The sequence below is a fragment of the Alexandromys fortis genome, unplaced genomic scaffold, assembly GCF_014885135.2.
Source record: "Alexandromys fortis isolate MF-2015 unplaced genomic scaffold, M_Fortis_MF-2015_v1.1 scaffold_264, whole genome shotgun sequence".
NCBI classification, from domain to species: domain Eukaryota; kingdom Metazoa; phylum Chordata; class Mammalia; order Rodentia; family Cricetidae; genus Alexandromys; species Alexandromys fortis.
Window position 1 is genome coordinate 924,533 of NW_026068140.1, and position 16,925 is coordinate 941,457.

General features: G+C 47.9%; 1 protein-coding gene across 3 annotated transcripts in view; it reads right to left on the reverse strand.

The window, feature by feature from the left end:
• Positions 1-400: 400 nt before the first annotated feature.
• Hoxc4 (homeobox C4) overlaps positions 401-16,925 on the reverse strand; it is a 36,622-nt gene continuing 20,097 nt past the window's right edge. Inside the window, exons 2-4 of one of the 3 annotated variants that reach the window (XM_050126695.1) lie at positions 3,323-3,398; positions 2,015-3,213; positions 401-1,542 (exon numbers count right to left, since the gene is read on the reverse strand). In XM_050126695.1, the coding sequence (XP_049982652.1) occupies positions 1,187-1,542; positions 2,015-2,453 (795 nt within the window). In that variant the 5' untranslated portion in view covers positions 2,454-3,213; positions 3,323-3,398 and the 3' untranslated portion in view covers positions 401-1,186. Of the gene's footprint in view, positions 1,543-2,014; positions 3,399-16,925 lie in introns of all 3 variants that reach the window. The other 2 variants (XM_050126697.1, XM_050126696.1) reach the window with 2 other exon arrangements.

Here is a 16,925-nt window from a genome sequence, read left to right on the forward strand (position 1 = left end):
GAGGAAAACTTTTTTCCCCTCCCTTTCCCTAAACTTGCCTTCTAGTCTGCAGGTTTGGCAGGCTTGAAGGACAAGGAGGGTGGGGAATAAAAAAGGAAGTCAAAGAGAGGGAGCCGGACCTAACCAAGGGAAAGAGAGGATGCCCACCCCATGCTCAGCTCCACGCTAAGGACTAAGGATGCAAGGCCTGGTCTTTCTGAGAAGTCGGAGAGAAGAAGCAGTGGGACCCTCCACAGTCTGCCTTATCCCTTACCCCAGACTGATTTTCAATAGGCCTGAACACCTGAGGTCAAATGTTAAGGTTTGTGTATTTGTTCAGAGTGAACTTAGAGACTGGAGAAGGTGAGATGTCACCAGGCCAGAAGGAGGGGGATTAAAAAGAAGCCATCAGACATTGACGTAAAACTAATTCACAGCCACTGGTTTATTATTGATCATGGGGTATTTCACATCAACACTAAAATTCTTTATTGCAAGTTTTACAATAATCAAGTGAATTCAGTCCAAAAACACAATAACCGCGATGGGGTAGGGAGCATCTACCTACAGACTGTCTCTCTGAACCCAAAGTTCATTTTTATTTTCTTTTGGCTTCTCAAACTGAACAGCTCCCAGAGACTCTCCAGATGCATTTAGCTTTGTCTGCTGTCCTCCCCCCTCCTCCCACCCCCCCACGAGAATACAAAAGAACTTCATAGCTTTGTTCTCCTTAAAATGACTTCCCCCTCACTAACCTCCCCTGGTGCATTTTCAATGCAAAAGGCCTAAGGAAAGAGGGGGAAGGAGGAGGAGAGAAGATGAGAATCCACTTAAAATCTCCCTTTCCTTTTTCTTTTTCTCGTTTCCCCTGAAACTCACCCAAACCAGAACATCGCACCTTGCAATATATAATTTTTGCAGCTTTTTTCTTAAAAAATAAATACCCCCCCATGGCCTTAAAAAACAAAAACAAAACCCAGCAGGTACCATGCTAAGATAACACCACATGCTTAAAGGGGTCCTTAACAGTGAAAAGAGAAGGGCAAGGGGCTTGTTTATCTGTTTTGTTTGTTTGGAATTGACAAGGAGGCAGGAGGAAGAGAAAAAAGAACCAATATTTATATATATTAAATTCTATAAATAAGAGTCAATTTGTGTGTGAGGGGGTCTCGGAGCACAGGGTGGGGGCAGGGGTGTAAGTTATGTTTTATAACCTGGTAATGTCCTCTGCCCGTTGCTGCTCTGGCGGCGTGGTGCTCTGGGAGTGGTCTTCAGAAGTACCAGGGGTGGCTGCCGGGAGGGTGCTGGGCGCAGAGCCTGCCGGGGGCGCTGACCTCACTTTGGTGTTGGGGAGTCGGTGGTCCTTCTTCCATTTCATGCGACGGTTTTGGAACCAGATTTTAATCTGCCTCTCAGAGAGGCACAGCGAATGGGCGATCTCGATCCTTCTCCTTCGGGTCAGGTAGCGGTTGTAATGAAACTCTTTCTCTAATTCCAGGACCTGCTGCCGGGTGTAGGCTGTCCTCGAGCGCTTGGGCTCCCCTCCGTTATAATTGGGGTTCACTGGGGGAGGGGAAGCAAATAGTGGGGTTCAGAGGCATCAAGCTCCCCGCCCCCACCCTCACCCCATCCTCAGCTTTGAGGAACAGGAGGGAGTGGTGGAAATAAAGTCATCAAGCTAAATGGGTTATAAAGAAGTTGAAGGAAGCTGGAGACTTTGTAGTGTAATAAGAGGGGAATCCTCATTGTAACGACACTGAATTATTTATGCGCCCTTAGAAAGCGAGCATAGTTTTCACACATACATAACAGATCGTAGCACATGGCTCGGACTGCCCAGAGTAGCTAAGCCATAAAATTTATGGGGGATGTAATTACCCATTCTCGCTCGTAAATCCAGTTCAATTGTGCTAACCCAGAGTCGCTCCTGGAGAGAGAGGGGGGGAAGGAGAGAAAGGAGGACGGGGCCAGAGGGGGCCAGGGAGGGTGGGGAGCGCCAGGAAGAGGGGAGGGGGCAAAAAGCAAAGTTGCCTACCCGTGCTAACGTGAATTTTTTTCATCCAAGGGTAGACTATGGGCTGCTTGCTGGCGACGCTGGAGGGATGGTCGGGGGTTGGCTGGCTGCAGGCTGGCGGGGCTGGGGACGGGGAGGCAGAGGCGCCTGAGAGAGGCGCCGGCTCGCAGAGCGGCTGCGATTTCTCTGGGTGGTGGTGGCCCGCTTGGGCCGGCCCGTGGGCTCGCGAATTGCCCGGCCCCTGGAGACTGGTGCAGCTATACTGACGCTCTGGGTAGCTAGGGCGCGGAGGCGGTGGTGGGTACAGCTCCTGGTGGTGATGCTGGAATCCCGATTCCCTGGTCCGGCCGTAATATTCCGGACTGTGTTCAGGGATGTAGCTATTTTGCGAATATTCTTCGCATGGAGGAAATTTCGGATCGATGTAGTTAGAGTCCATCAAATACGAGCTCATGATCATTAATTTCTGGAGTGGAAAATAATTTTTCTCGCTTTGTCGTTTTTCTGCTCCATAAAGCCCTCCTACTAGCTAGCGACCCTGTAAAGTTACTTTCACCATGTGACTCCGCCGGCCAATCACACCGAGCAACCCAGTCCCCGGATAAGGAACCGAATCGCTTTATTCAAAATGTATCCAATTTTTTGTGTGTGTGGTGCTGCTGCTGCTGGTGTGGGGGTGGGGGGTGGGGGATGGTTGGCAGAAGCTGGGGTGCTCACCAGTGCTCACCCCGCCAGACTGACAATCCTCCCCTGCAATAAGAGATGGGAAGCTCCCAGCTCGGCTCCCATGCCTGGACATGAGGGCTGTCGGGAGGCTGTGATTCAGCCCCGACCCAGGGTCTCTTCTCCGGCCTCCAGTGCGCCCCGTGGGCCTCGGCTCCAGGGCCTTTCCAGTGGTCTCCATTATGGCAATAGTTTTGCAGTCTGTGTAGGTCATGGGGCAGCGCCCCTCTTTCGCGGGAAGAGGAAGTTTAATGAAGGTTTCAGAGGAGGTTGCTTAGGGAGGGGCCCAGGCGGAGGTTAGAAGGCTGGAAAGCCTGAGGTACCTCATGCCATCCAAGGAACCTAAAGTCCAGCTCTCCTCCCCAATACACACTCACCCAACCCTCTCTTGGCCAAGGGACCTTCGAGACAGGGTCCCAGCAGTACTAGTCAGGTTGTGGCTGAGAGAAGCAAATGATCCTGACGTCATTTCTGGAGGTCTAGGGCTTGAGCCCCCGCTGAAGAGAGACAGGAAGTGGTTGGCAAAAGCAGATTTCAGAAACCTTGACCTCCCTGCTACCCACTGTCCTTCCCGGCCCAGGTCCCAGAGCAGAGGATATCTCCTACTGGTAGCTGGTAGCTCATGTGTGACTCCGGTCCCCTGGCCTTCTCACAGCACCTCCCAGACTGGCTCGGAACAGCCCTGGTAAAAAAAAAAAAATTAAAAAAGAGAAAGAGAGAGAGAGAGAGAGAGAGAGAGAGAGAGAGAGAGATCTCTTCCAGCAGTCACTGTTCTGAAGCGGGGGCCCAACTAAAGCCCTGAGAGTTTCCCCTTCATTCCTTACTCTCAAGGGAGGCCTGTGTGGGTAGAGCCTGCTTGCTTCCAGTCAGGGACTAAAGCCATGTAACATATGTGTTTACATGTAAACACATATTCCCCAGGGCCAGCTCCAGGCTGCCTTCCAAAAAGAAGTTGAAGTCCCCGAGCTTGGGCGGCAGGGCAGGATTCTCACCCTGACCCTCCTGTCACCCACCCACAGAATACCCTCAGGGGAGGTGGCAGAGCCAGAGGAGAGGAGAGAGGACACAAGGAAGGGCTCTTCTTCCAGCCCCTGGTTCCTCAGCTAGGAGTGGCCTCATCATTGGACTCCAATTAACTGATCTTCTAGAACTCAGAATTGGTGGGGGGCAGCAGAGGGGAAGCCCAGGGAGGGAGCCAGGTCCCCGTGTTGTGCTTGATAACAATTATAGTTTAAAATCATAGCTTGCCGGGGCTCGGCTATATTTTACTTGATAACAATAAAAGTGACACATAAAGTTAACTGTTTATGTTTTATTTATTAGACTAAATCTGCCAGCGGTGGTAGGAGCGCTTGCCTCGACGCTACAGCTTTTATAGGGCTGTAAAACGTCATAAATCAGTCTCGCAGAATCGCCCGCACTCTTTGTGTCGGAAGCACAGAGCTGGCGGCCGCTGGCTGCCTGCTCCCTCCTTTCTACAAAAAGTCGTAATGTGATTTTTTCCCCTCTGATTTTATTATTATGATCGCAGCCGTGATTAGTCAATCTACCTTTAATTCGCCGCCCGTGCTGCCTCCTCCCAGCCCAGCCTGGTTGACACTTGAATAAGTACCTTTTAAAACAGCGTAACAACTATTTGAGGATTTAATTAGAACATCAGCAATTAAGGGAATGAGGAGGGGGAAGAGAAAAAAATAATAAAGCCCCATGAGAGAGATACTGAAAAGAGGAGATTCCCAACGTTTTTTTTTCATCACTTTTGGGATATGTGAGAGGGTCCCCACTTCCAAATTAGGGTTCGCTTTGAGGGCTGGAATGGGAAGGAGCCACGAGCAAAGCCCAAAGAGACAGATTGGGCCTGGGCCCTTGGCTGCCTTCCAGGTTCCAATGCTTAGGGCCTCAGTCCCAGCCGAGCCTGCTAGGGCTTGGTTCCCAGGACTTGGTGCTTCTAAGTCGTGGGTAGGTACCTTGTCCCCTAGCACACCCCCTCCTCCCCCCAGTAGCTGATGAGGGAAAGGGAACTCCCTAGAGGTGAGTCATCTCTCACTGGAGACTCCCAAACTCCCAAAGCTTCTGAAGAAGCCTTGCTTACTTGGACCTGAACCTGGGTATGAGGACTGGCTGTGTGCTTGGAAGAGGAGCTCAAGGCCGTGAGTGCCAGAAAGCCGCCCCCGTGGTTGTTGGTGGCCGGGAGTGGTGTGAAAATTTTAACTTTCTTTTATACTATCTGTCTCTCTCTCTCTCTTGTTGCTGGTGTGTGGGGGGGGGCGGGCGTTGAACTACACGTAGCTGGAAGTTGGTAAAGAAAAGAGCAGCAGTCCCAATTGTCCCATCAGGGAATCCAAAGCCCCAGAGAGCAGGGGGGCAGGGAGGGGAGGGGGAGGGAAACTAAAGAGCTTTTTCAGCCTCCACCCTTTCTAGGTCTGCACCTGCCTTGCTGCCTCACTCAGCCCCACTCTCTTACACAGGTGAGGGGTCTGCTTGCTCCCCGGTTTCCCAGCCCCACCCCAACCCTCTTTTCTGTGTGCCTGACCCTCTTGAACTCACTAAGGCCTCCTTCCCAAGGCATTACCCAGCATGGCAATGCCCTAGCGTTCCTCAGACTCCTTAGTTCCTAGAGGTGAGTCCAAGAGACTCCTTGAGCAGAGGCCTCAAACTTAATACCAAGTTTGTTTTTGGTTCTTATGGTTAACAAATACATATCTATACATGCTATTAATATTTGTTAAAATATCAAATATCTTTTATAGAGTCATTAATAAATGGAGTTCCCATTCCGGGTTTGCTCAGCTAGTTCAGCATAAATAAACAAAAATTAAAGTCTAGGAAATACCCCCAAATGTGTCCACTCTCATCTGCATAACTTACAAAAAATAATAAATAAAACCAAACAACAAGCAAAAACTTTCTAGGTGCTCCTGTAGTGTAGGAAAAGGAAGTTGACTACCAGATGGGAACATACACCCATACATGTTTACCTGAACATTGTCACAAACAGGGCATCTTTTCCTGTAGCAGGGGCTGAAGTGGGGGAGGGGGTACTAAAGAGGCACTCCCCAGTGATGAATTTTTGTATTTGGGCTTGTCTTATTTTGTACTTTCCTTTCTTGCCTCATGCCTCCCGAAGGCTCTGCCCTCTGCTTTGCTCGGTTCTGACCATCTTTGCCAGCGTCCAGTGCTCTCTGCATGCTGCCCCAGACCCCATCTCCTTTCTAAATCTCGATCTGGTTTCTCTTTCGGAAACAGTTTCAGTACAAAGCGCTTCCCTTCTGACACCACTGAAGAAAAATATGTGTCCATTGTTGTGAGAGGCCTTATTGTGCCTGGATTACCATACTGACCGTTGGCTAACCCATATTCCTCCCCTCCCCAGTAACAAGATGCTGGCTGAGATACCCTAGTGGCTCCACAGATTCTGTGCTGCAGTAAAAAAAAAAAATCCCACCTCATACTCTCTGGATTTTCTGAGGGACAAAAATAAATTAATTAAATGAAATAATGAGAGAAACAATTCAGGATTCAACTGTAAAGAGAAGGAAAATGAGGGTCACTCTTTCCCACTCTGAAATACAGGTTGTTTGCAGTTGTTTTTAATGTATGTGCTTTGTTATTGCTTTAGGGATTAAAAATTACAGCATGTGTCTTTTCTTTTTCTCAAATAAATTGACTTCTAGATGGCATGCAATCAGACAATTCATTTCATTTTAATTTTTTCACCCCCCCCCCCGCAACCAGGGCAACTTGAAAACCCCAAACTAAAGCAAGATTTTATACTATTCTTCCCTTTGTGTATCTCTGTGTGTGTACATGTGTATTTGTATGTTTTTTTCCTTTCCTAACGCCACCAGGCAGGACTAATGTATGCAAAAGAATATGCAAATGCTTAATTGATTTTTTTCCTTAAATCTCTTGTCAGTAAAAGTAATAAATTGGTCTAAAATGATTTTAATAACCTGGACATGTCACTAGAAAATACTCAACCTTTCCCCCCTCCTGGAATCATGGGGGGTGGGAGAATCGTAAGATGTTAATTTCCCTCCTTTAAAATATTAAAGACGAATTTCTCTTGTTTGTTTGGAGACCACAGGCATGATGCTCTTGTGGATCTCTCCGTCTTGCCTTCTTTGGAATTCAATTTTCCTCAAATCTCGTTTAAAGTGGCTTTTTAAAAAGTGGCCGCATTTTAATATTGGTTAGACAGAGTGACCTGCATTTCACCTCTGGTGTTTGACTTGTTCCAATAGGTCACTGCCATGGGGTTATTGATGGGGAAACTCCATTGAAATTTGTCTCTTCGCAAATGGCCTTTAGATCTTCCAGCGAGTTCAATAACTAGTTATAATGTGGAAGGGAAAATGAAGGCCCTGGGCTAACGAATTTGATGCTTCATTTTTATGCTGGAGAAATTCTTAGTTAGAGGTTGAATTTCCCCACCCTCTGTTCATCCCAGCTTGGGTGAACCCCACTCCCTTTCAAAGCTGCTGGACTATGTCTCCCATTAAGATTTGTGTTGAGGTATCCCTTTCTCTCTGATGCAAACCTGACCTGTAAATACGTTTGTAAACCCTGACATAAGGATGTAGGAACTTTGCTTTGTTGGAGGTTGGAAACCTGAACTTTGTTGTTAAGAGAACTTTCAAAGGAAACTAAGTGTGTCTTGAGAAGATCTAGAGATTAGGGCTCCGTGACTCCCACAGTTGAGGAAACTCTTTTGGGGGCGGTTCAAGATATTCTGATGTGTTTGTTTTTGGCCTCAGAGCTTGGAGCCACATCGAGATTAGGCATCCAGGACCAAGACAAGCAGACAAGCAAAGGCTAAGGCTAGAGGGACTATTTCATGACGGGCAAGGGAACCCTGTGTCTGCTCTTGGATCACAGCAGGACTCTTGGGAACTTGGTTGGATAATTGCTCAAAGAACTCTACTCCTTCCTAAGAAAGGTACTCCTCCAGGAAAGACCAAAGACACCAGCAATAGTGGGCTGGAAAAAGCAGAGGGAATTGAGGGTGAAGAGTACAAGAATTTCTTTTTCTAGAGTGCTTTAGAGATGGGAGAAGAGAGGTCATAGTAAGATAAGGAAGGCTTCATTTCATTCTTTCCAACCACAGCCAAGGTGGGGAATTCCTGACACCTCAAAGATCCTCCGTGAGAAGGAACTGCACTGCACAGTTGTGCGGTCCTTGACCCAGTCACAGAAGATCATTGCCTTTATTAACCTCAGTAACAATCGTGCGTCTTCTTTCTACAGAAAGGAAAGGAACTCCCCGCGCCTTATTCTCTCCTCTGTGTGCCTTTCCTTCTCTTGCCCTGCTCAAGGGGGCCCAGTGCTCAGCCCCCAATCTCCCCTGTAGTAAAGTCTCGTGGCCTGCCGCCTCCTTCCAAGCTTCAGTCCGGAGTCATCCTAAAGGTAGGTCATGGGTTAGGGGATAAATAGGTGCCTGACAAACTGGGGGACTACCACCCTGCTTCGGGTTAAACACAAAGGAGTTAGATGCCACCCCCCCTTCTCTGTCAAACTTGCCTGGGCAGATCCGTGGGATCCACTGGGATCAGGAAGCAGTCTCAACTGCCACTTGGCGTCTTTACCCCATAAAAACAGGGAAGCCTGGGAAAGAGCTGTGGCGTCTCCAAATCGGCCTGGGAAGGGTCCCAGGCTGCTCTTCCTAGCCCTGCTGGGACCAGTAGCAAGGAGCTCTGAACTTCCCGCGGCGGCAGGGCGCCACGGGCGGGCAGGCCAGTCGCCCGCACGCTCGCCACCTCGGCCCTCCGCACCCAGGCCACAGAACCCCGGCCCGCTCACCTCACCTCCCCGGCCCAAGTCTCACCCTTCCCTGTTTTAATTACATGATTGATTTTCTCTAGGGCTGCTTCGGGACGACTCTGACTCCCAGTGTTTAAATCTTTGGGCTCCCTTTTCGCATTCCCGAGCCCTCCCGAGAAGTGCCGGCCGTGGGCGCGTTTCGGGGTCCCTAGGTCGCCTCGCCTTACACTCTAAGGAAATGGTCAGGCCACAGGGTCCCGGGCGTGCCAAGGCTGCAACGATGTGATCCTGCCCACCCGCCTCCGAGTCACTTTGTGCTGCGCCATCCTGATCCTCCCCATTTGAGCTGTCCCCGGCGCCTGGCCTGGGAGCCGGGCTTTGTGGGTTGTTTTTCTACCCCCAAGAAAGTGTAAAAAGATCTGGACTGAGACCGGAGGAAGCAGGATGTGGGCTCGGGACCCTTTGCCTGGTGAACACCTGGGCTCAGTGCTGGCGGACAACCAGCAACCCAGGGAAGGAAATCCGACTACAAGGCGCCTTTGGGACCGCAGGCCCTGTGGTACTGGCTGCGGATCCCAACACGCATCAAGGCGATGGGATCCTATTGTTACCCCACAGCCAGGAGGCCCCTTTACTTGACCATCCCAGAAGCAGGAAGCGTCTTTTCCGGGTGGCTGATGCCACCCAAGCCCGGGACCGCGGTTCAGCCTCCTCCACTGCAGGCGTTACAGGTGAGGCAAGGAAGGGAAAGGGGGTAGGGTTAAATTAGAGAGGAGTGCGTTAGGGTCGGGATGGAAGTGGAGGACTAGAGTCAAGAACTCTGCCTCTTCGGAGGAGGAAACCTACTGACCTCTTGCTCCCTTTTCCCATCCGGAAGGAGAAACTTTCAACCTCCCCAAACTGCTGGGCTTCTGCTCAATCTCCTTATTTACAACTAATAAACCTTCTCTGCTTCCTCTCCCATAGTCATGTTCATTCTTTGATGAGTCACTAAAAGCAAGGTTTTTTATTGTTTTGTTTTGATACTGTGTAATTTTTCCACAGAGAGAGGACTGGGTCGGATCGCCTCTCTCTTGTGGAAGTTCGGCGAAGCTTGGGTTAATAACAACCTCTTCCTTGCCCCCCTGACCTAAGATGCCCCAGTTCCTCAACCCCCATTCCTTCTGCACAGTAACGTCGTTGGGTAAATAAGAGTCGGTCTGCCTGGCTATTAGGATTCTGGAGACGTTGGCATCCGTAGCAATCATTAGTCAAAGCCGCAGAAGCCAAAGCAGCCGAGGAGTTGGACAGAAAAAATCTTGGAAATGATATACAGGAGCTGAGAAGGCATCAATCCCGCCGATAAGAGCGGCCTGCCGCGCCTAGGCGGCCAGCTTAATTGGGCCCCGGGTACCAAGAACAACGCGGGAAGGGAGATTGTGGTTGTATAGTGACCCTGGCATCACTTGGGCATCTACAAAAATATTTAGAAGTTAAACACTTTTTCTTCCAAGTTACAAATACCGTGTGTGTGTGTGTGTGTGTGTGTGTGTGTGTGTGTGTGTGCACTTATAAACCCTTCACCCCTGTGAACAGAGGAACTACACTGCATTTCTTCGGGGCTGCTGCCTCTGGTGGTACTGAAGATGGGAAGCTAGAGTTGGGATCTTAGGTTCTAGCTACAATCTACTAGAAGGAGGCTATGATACCCTTGCAGGGTTTTCACAAGTCCCATGACTCAGCTGAACTAGAGTTGGAGAAAATCTTGGTGGTAGTGGATAAAATCATTTGCTTTAATAGGCAGCACATTCTAGTGATACTGGGTCCCCACCGCTACTCACTAGATATCTTTTTATAGGTCACAGGTGCTTGGGGTGGAACGGACAGCTGTAGAATGTTAACTTTTTTAAGGGGGAAATCTATGCCCTTACACCTAGAGGCATTGTGGGAACTATGTCTAAACAAATATTTTAAATTTGCACAAATATGGTAACACCTATAAACACTTCATATACATAGTTTCAATATGTAGCTATTTTATTGGATAAGAACTTTGAATAATTCTAGATAAAAATTTCAAAATAAAAACTGAGTCATACATGCACAACTCTTTCTAAGGAGGAGAGACTCGCAAAAGTCACTTCGCTGTTTAGAGAACTGTGCTAACACATCCCAGCACGCACCTCCAACTATTATAGAGAAAGATCGGCCTTATGCACACAAGAATCTGACAGAAGACCATTAGGTTCACTGTGGATTTCTAAATCTGCATGCAAATGTGGAGCGGAGAAGGAGGTGAAACACATGCGGATACAGACACAGAAGAAGCTAGAGGAGCATTTTCATGTGTGCTCTAGAAGCACACTGCTCTCCATGAAGACGCATGAGTTGCACTGTATCTGTTCTAGGAATGAGGAGGTTTCTCCGGTGCTTATAGGTTTGGGGTATACTGCCCAAACTTCTCCGAGAAATGGATGGGGGGCAAAGCTTTGTAAATATTAAAAGACTCTAGGAATTTATGTGACGTGTGCCTTTATTTCCTATGTGTAAGAGTATTTTACTGGCAGTGGATGCCTGAAACTCTGAAAGTGTCTAGAGTGTCCAGATAAGATGTTGCTCCTACAGCACACCTTTAATCCCAGTGCTCTGGAGACAGAAACCAGCAGATCTCTGAGTTCAAGGCCAGCCTGATCTACAGAGAGATTTCCAGGACAGCCAGGGCTACACAGAAAAACCCTGTCTTTATGGAAGGCAAAACAAAACAAGATATTGTCCAGACTTAAGAGAGAGGTGGAGGGCTGTTCTTTTTCTTTAGCTCAGTAGACTCACAGCTCAGAAAAGGGAACTGTGGAGGCTGGGGTGTAGTTGATACCTGAAGAGTCATTGATTATCGTCATAAAATAGAACCATTAAGGTCAAATGTATTCAGTTTGGTGGAAAGATCTGTGTGAAAGCTGTGAACTCCCTGAAACACAACCTTCCATGGTAGCTCTCTCCATCCAGGGCCAGGTGAAATTGCTACAAGCCTCACGCCAGCTCTGCCTCCTACAGCCAAAGTAAAGAGACAACAGGAGCCTTTCAGGCTCTGAAGCTGTTTGTCTTTGGAATTAGCTCTTTTGTGATTAAAGTCTTGCTGATTGTGTTTTGCATTGGGGGGAAAAAGGAAATGAAGGTTTTGATTTTTACAGTTGAAACTTTGTGTGTCTTGGGGATGGGAAGAAATCACTAACTGACCCTTTTCTTTTTGGAGGCAAAGGATTTGGGGGACTCTGAAAGTCCTTTCATTTTACTTCTTCATTTACTGGAGAAGGGAAGTTAGGAGAGGCCTTAGGTGGGCTTGGGGAAGTGCAATCCGGTCTAGCAGGCTTCTTGGGAGAAGAGTGATTTACAAAGCAAAACTTTAGACGCTGCTTCCTGAGATTTCAGGAGATCAAAACAGCCTCCTTAGGTGTTTATGACCCAACTCTGCCCCCAACAGGAAAGGCTCCCCCAATAAAACCTTAGCCACCCCCATCCTCCACAGGGGAGGAGAACACATATACAGTCTAATGTAAAGGACCTGACCCCTTATAACACACACACACACACACACACACACACACACACAGAGAGAGAGAGAGAGAGAGAGAGAGAGAGAGAGAGAGAGACAGAGTTTTCCAACTAGAACGTCAACTTTTTAAAGTTAAAGAAGCATTTTCTTTTTTTTTTTTTTTTAAGAAGCATTTTCTTAATTTTTGTTTTCTTTAATGTCTGAGCAAAGAAACTTTTGAGCCTGGAGAAGAAGGCATAAGGCATAAGAGTCTGTTTTTTTTTTTTTTTTATCCCCCTTCTCCACCCTGCCCCAGGATCTTCACAAAATTCAATCTCGGACAACAAGATACTGAGAGTCACCAAGAGCACGGCTACCACCCATTAGGGGCTATTCTAAAGTCTGAGTTTCCAGAGCTGGGGAAGAAAAGTAAGTCAAAGGTTGAGGGCTTGAGGGGTGGGGTGTGGACAAATGGTTTCCAGCTTGGGCTAGTAGGAAGATGGAAAAGGAAAGGACTGGGAAATTGGCTGCAGGCTGGTTTATTATGTCCAACCAAACTTTTCACCTCTGTCAAAGTATAATTGGATATATACATATATTTCTGTGTTTAGGTGTCCTAGTGTTCAGGGACAGGTGGTGAGAGAAGTAAGGATCCCTAGAGGGCAAAGCTAGTCTGTTCTGTCTCTCTGAGACCTATGGTGCCATAGGAAAGTATCCCAGGGAACTGATCCTACCCATTTCACTGTCCATCTTTCTCATATCATGGTAGAACTAGAGAGACAGGCCTCCTTCCTGTACTATCTCACAGGGTGCCTAGAACCTTCTATGTGACTTGACCATAACTTTGAATGGTGGTCAGTCAGTGAGAGGCTGAGCAATGTCCAAAACAAATATTCTAGCCCAACTTTCCTAAGTTTTATATTGTGGACACACACACACAGAGAGAGAGAGAGAGAGAGAGAGAGAGAGAGAGAGAGAGAGAGAATCTCCCCCTAGCTTTTTATTCCTTTAGACTTAAGAGTGGGACAGGAGTTCCAGAATCCTGTGAGACTCAAGAACAAAGGGATCTATCACTTTGACATGATACTTGGCTACACACTACCTGCAGTTGGGGGGGGGGGGAAGTTATCTCCTAAAACTCCATCAAAGAAGCCCGGGGAGATTTTATCAGAGCAAGCACACCACTAGGAGTTGCAATGATCCTAGAAAAATTGGGAGGGGGGATTTGACTTTCTTAGCTTTCTAACATCACATCTATTAGAGTCCTAACCCAAAAGCCCTAGCTTGGCATTATAATCACAGATTCCTCTCACTCTCTCAGGGCTTCAGCTGCTCCAGTTGCACTTTGGAGGAGGCTCAGGGGACTGACAGTGCTGTCCTCCCATAAAATGACACAGATCAAAACCAAACACAACAAATAAAAAAGACATCAAACTAAAGCAAAGATACTTCAGCATTTTCCCCTTCAAAAACATCCCAAAGCTTCTAACAGGATTAAGAGAGACAGTATACTTGGACATGAAGAAGAAAGGGTCACTGAGAAATCTCTCTTTCTGGGGCCTGTGAGGACCAAGCAGGTCTGCTGTCTTTCCTGGCTTATCATGGGATCTGGGGAGCCCAGTGTGATAAGGCCACACTGAAGAAGAGGTCTCTGTTTCTGGTTCCTCACTCTAATCTCCCCTTAGCCTATGCATTATTTCCAAATCAACCCTACCCAGAAGACAATTAGGCAGGGCATCCTCTCTTGACTCCTAGCCATAATACCTGAAGAAGAGGGCTTAGAGACCCAGGGAGAGCTCTTACCCTTTAGCTCATGGAATGCAGAAGATCAGAGATGAAGAGAAGGCAGAAGAATTTCACTAACCTCCAGCAAAACCCAGGAGATACGAAAAGAATGCCCAGGCTGGATATACCAGTGTCCAAGTATGCACAAGTGTAAGTATTTCCTTTGGATACACACACTATGCCATCCAGAATTGTTGATCAAGTTATTCTGATTTCCTTACTTGGTTTGATTCACATAAATACAATATCAAAGTACACGCACACCCACTGTCAGCGACTGTGTCTTCTGGTAGCATAAACACAAGATAATCATCTAATTTATCATTACATGTATTAACATATGTATGTTTTGAACCCAAGGTCTCAAGTATGCTAAGCAAATGCTCTACCACTGAGCTTCACGCTCCAGTCAAGTTTATTATATCTTGTTAAAAAGAAAGGAAGGGAAAGTGGCTTCCACAAGCCCACCAGTTGTTGAGTATGGGGGAAGAAGATTCTTTGAGTCCACTCACTTGTTTAGAAAGAGACTCTCCTCGACTGGGTTAAAAACATTAAACAAACTAGAGGTATCAAATGTAACCTTCAAAAACCATCTCTACTTTTGCTTCCTTGTCCAACCACATTGCTTGAGGCAGTCTGATAAAGTTAATTGTTCCTGGAGCATTTCCAGAAAGTTAATCTTCTAACTGTCCTACCTGTCCCTAAGAGGTTATCAGGAGGATGAAAACTCCAAAAGCTAAGAAAGGCCAGTACGTGGGAAGCAGCACAGAATTGGATTCTTTCCACTCGTATTTGCTCTGTAGCCTAATTCAGAGTTGCCTCCCGAAAGCCAGAGACTCGAACAGGGTCACACCAGCTAACAAGACTGCTTTCAGATGCCCCAAAAACTGTGATGGAACTCCAAAAACAACTTTATTAGAAAGTAGGGATACAAGAGACTACTTAGAACAGCTTCTAAAACTGAAGGACTGGGGACCGCAATCTGCTTCCTATAGCACCTCCCCTCCATGCTTGAGCTCAGGCTTCTGAACACTCTGGTCCTTAAGGCATTGCTGAAGAGGAAGTGGGGAAGAGGAAGGGAAGGGACCAGATCCAGACCCTGATCCAAGCACTTTTTTGCTGATTGGTTGGTGGAGCATGTGACTCTGCTAAATTCTTTGCTGATTGGTTGTTTTGCTCCTTTTGGGCATTAAAGACCTAGGAACAGAATTAAAAGCTTTTTGGGTAGACTAGGGCATCTTTGGCACCTGATTGTTTACCCATCCCCCCATCTCAAAATCGTCCAGAAAAGAGGGTGGGAAAACCAAGAATCTCAGATCCCTTTTGTGTTTGCCCCTTTCCAGGTGAGACCAGCAAAACATCAAACACACACACACACACACACACACACACACACACACACACACACAGGCACACAGTACTTATATCGACCTGACCAAAGCAAAACATGGGAAGGGAGAGAGGTCCCATTGTAAAAAAGAGAAGTAAAGATAATGAAATGGAACTTTTGAGCCTGAAGATCAAAAGGAGGGCAGAGAAGTGTTGAATGACCCCAAGAGACGCTGTGTAAATCCATAAAACACAGAGACACCTTCACCTCAACCTCTACTAGGAGAGAAAGAGAACGGTGAGACAGGGAGGGTGCTGGAGTGTTACAAGGGAGTGCAGCTTTGACACAGACTAAATTTTTGGTTAAAGACCCTTGGCTTTCCACTAAGGCCCTGGGGAGGCTCAAGTGGGAAAGAGTCCCTAAGAGATGGAAACTCCCATCTTCTGATGTTTAGGTCAGTAAATTTCCAGAAACCCTCAAAAACACAAATCGATGGAAGAGGAGTGGGAGAGGGCAGGCAGAGTCTAAGGAGGAAGCTTCCTGAATGCTCTCCTGGAGAGTCTAAAGCAGAGAAGTTGGGGCAAGAGGGTAGAGGCAGCAAGTTGGGGGGTCCTGAGAGAGTGCATCAGAGGAGCCCTGCACACTGGAACCTGAGCTTTTAATGCTTGAGAGTTTAAGCCCAGATGGGATGTCATAAAGTTGGAGCTTGGCTGAGCCTCCCCTGCCTTTTGGCCTCTGTTCTCCCCAGATCTGCTCAGGTGATTCTTGCTGTATTGTAGGGTACCCTGGACTGTGCTCACAGCATGCATAACCTTCCCATTGCACAGCTGCTCAGACCCTTCTCTCCCACTGCAGTCTCTCTTCTGGAAGGTTGCCCCCTCTGCTCCCCTGACCTCTGGTGTTTGTGAATCTTTGTAAACCTTCCTCATTCCTAGCCAGTGAGCAAGCACTCACTTTTGTGGATTAACCTACCCACACCCAGGGAGGTGAACCTCACAGGTGTGGTGGGCATATGTCCTCTGCTCTGCTTCCTTTGGTACTCCTTGATAGACACCTGAAGGGAGCCCCAGGGTGCCTTGCACAATAAGGATCCTGTTAGTTCCATTCCTAGGAAGCCACATCCTCTTCTCCCTCCACCCCCACGCAGGTAGGAGGTTTCCAGAGTCTAGCAAATAAGTTGTCTCCACCATGCTTAACCACATCCAACACACATCTGCTGCACACCAACCAGAAACCTCTAGGTCTCCAGGGCCTGGCTTCACCTAGGCAAGGCTGGGAATGCTGGAGGGACCTAGTAGCTAGGACTGGGGGAAGAAGACATGAGCCTTCTAGGCCCCAGACACACCCAGGTCCTGGACTCTGGAGGCTGGGGTAATTGCCCACCCAAGCCTAGTGCTGAGACATTGAGATCAGTACAAGCAGCAGTCTGTGGGTTCAGAAACCACAAAGCTGTCCTTCCCTGTCTTCCTCCCCAACTTTTTACCCTGCGTATACCCTTGGCTCATGGCCTCTCTGTGGAACAGGGGGCCCCAGAGGCACTTTGCCTTCATGTTTAGGGCCAACTGAAGGATGCAGACGGGAGACCTGGTCTAGGGAGAAAAGGTCCTCCATCTTCCTGCACTCCAGAATCTCCCCTTATTCTCCCACCCAGCCCTGGGGAAGTCTAAGGAGGCCTTTTTCTTTCTCCCCTTAATGGGTGAGAATCCTCTTCTTTCAAACTGGGGAGGGAGTTAAGTAAATGAGAGAAAGGGCCTGAAAGAGAGAAAGGGGGGAGAGAATCAACTTACAGAGATCGCCAGGGATTCATTGCGAAGATGTAACCTCTC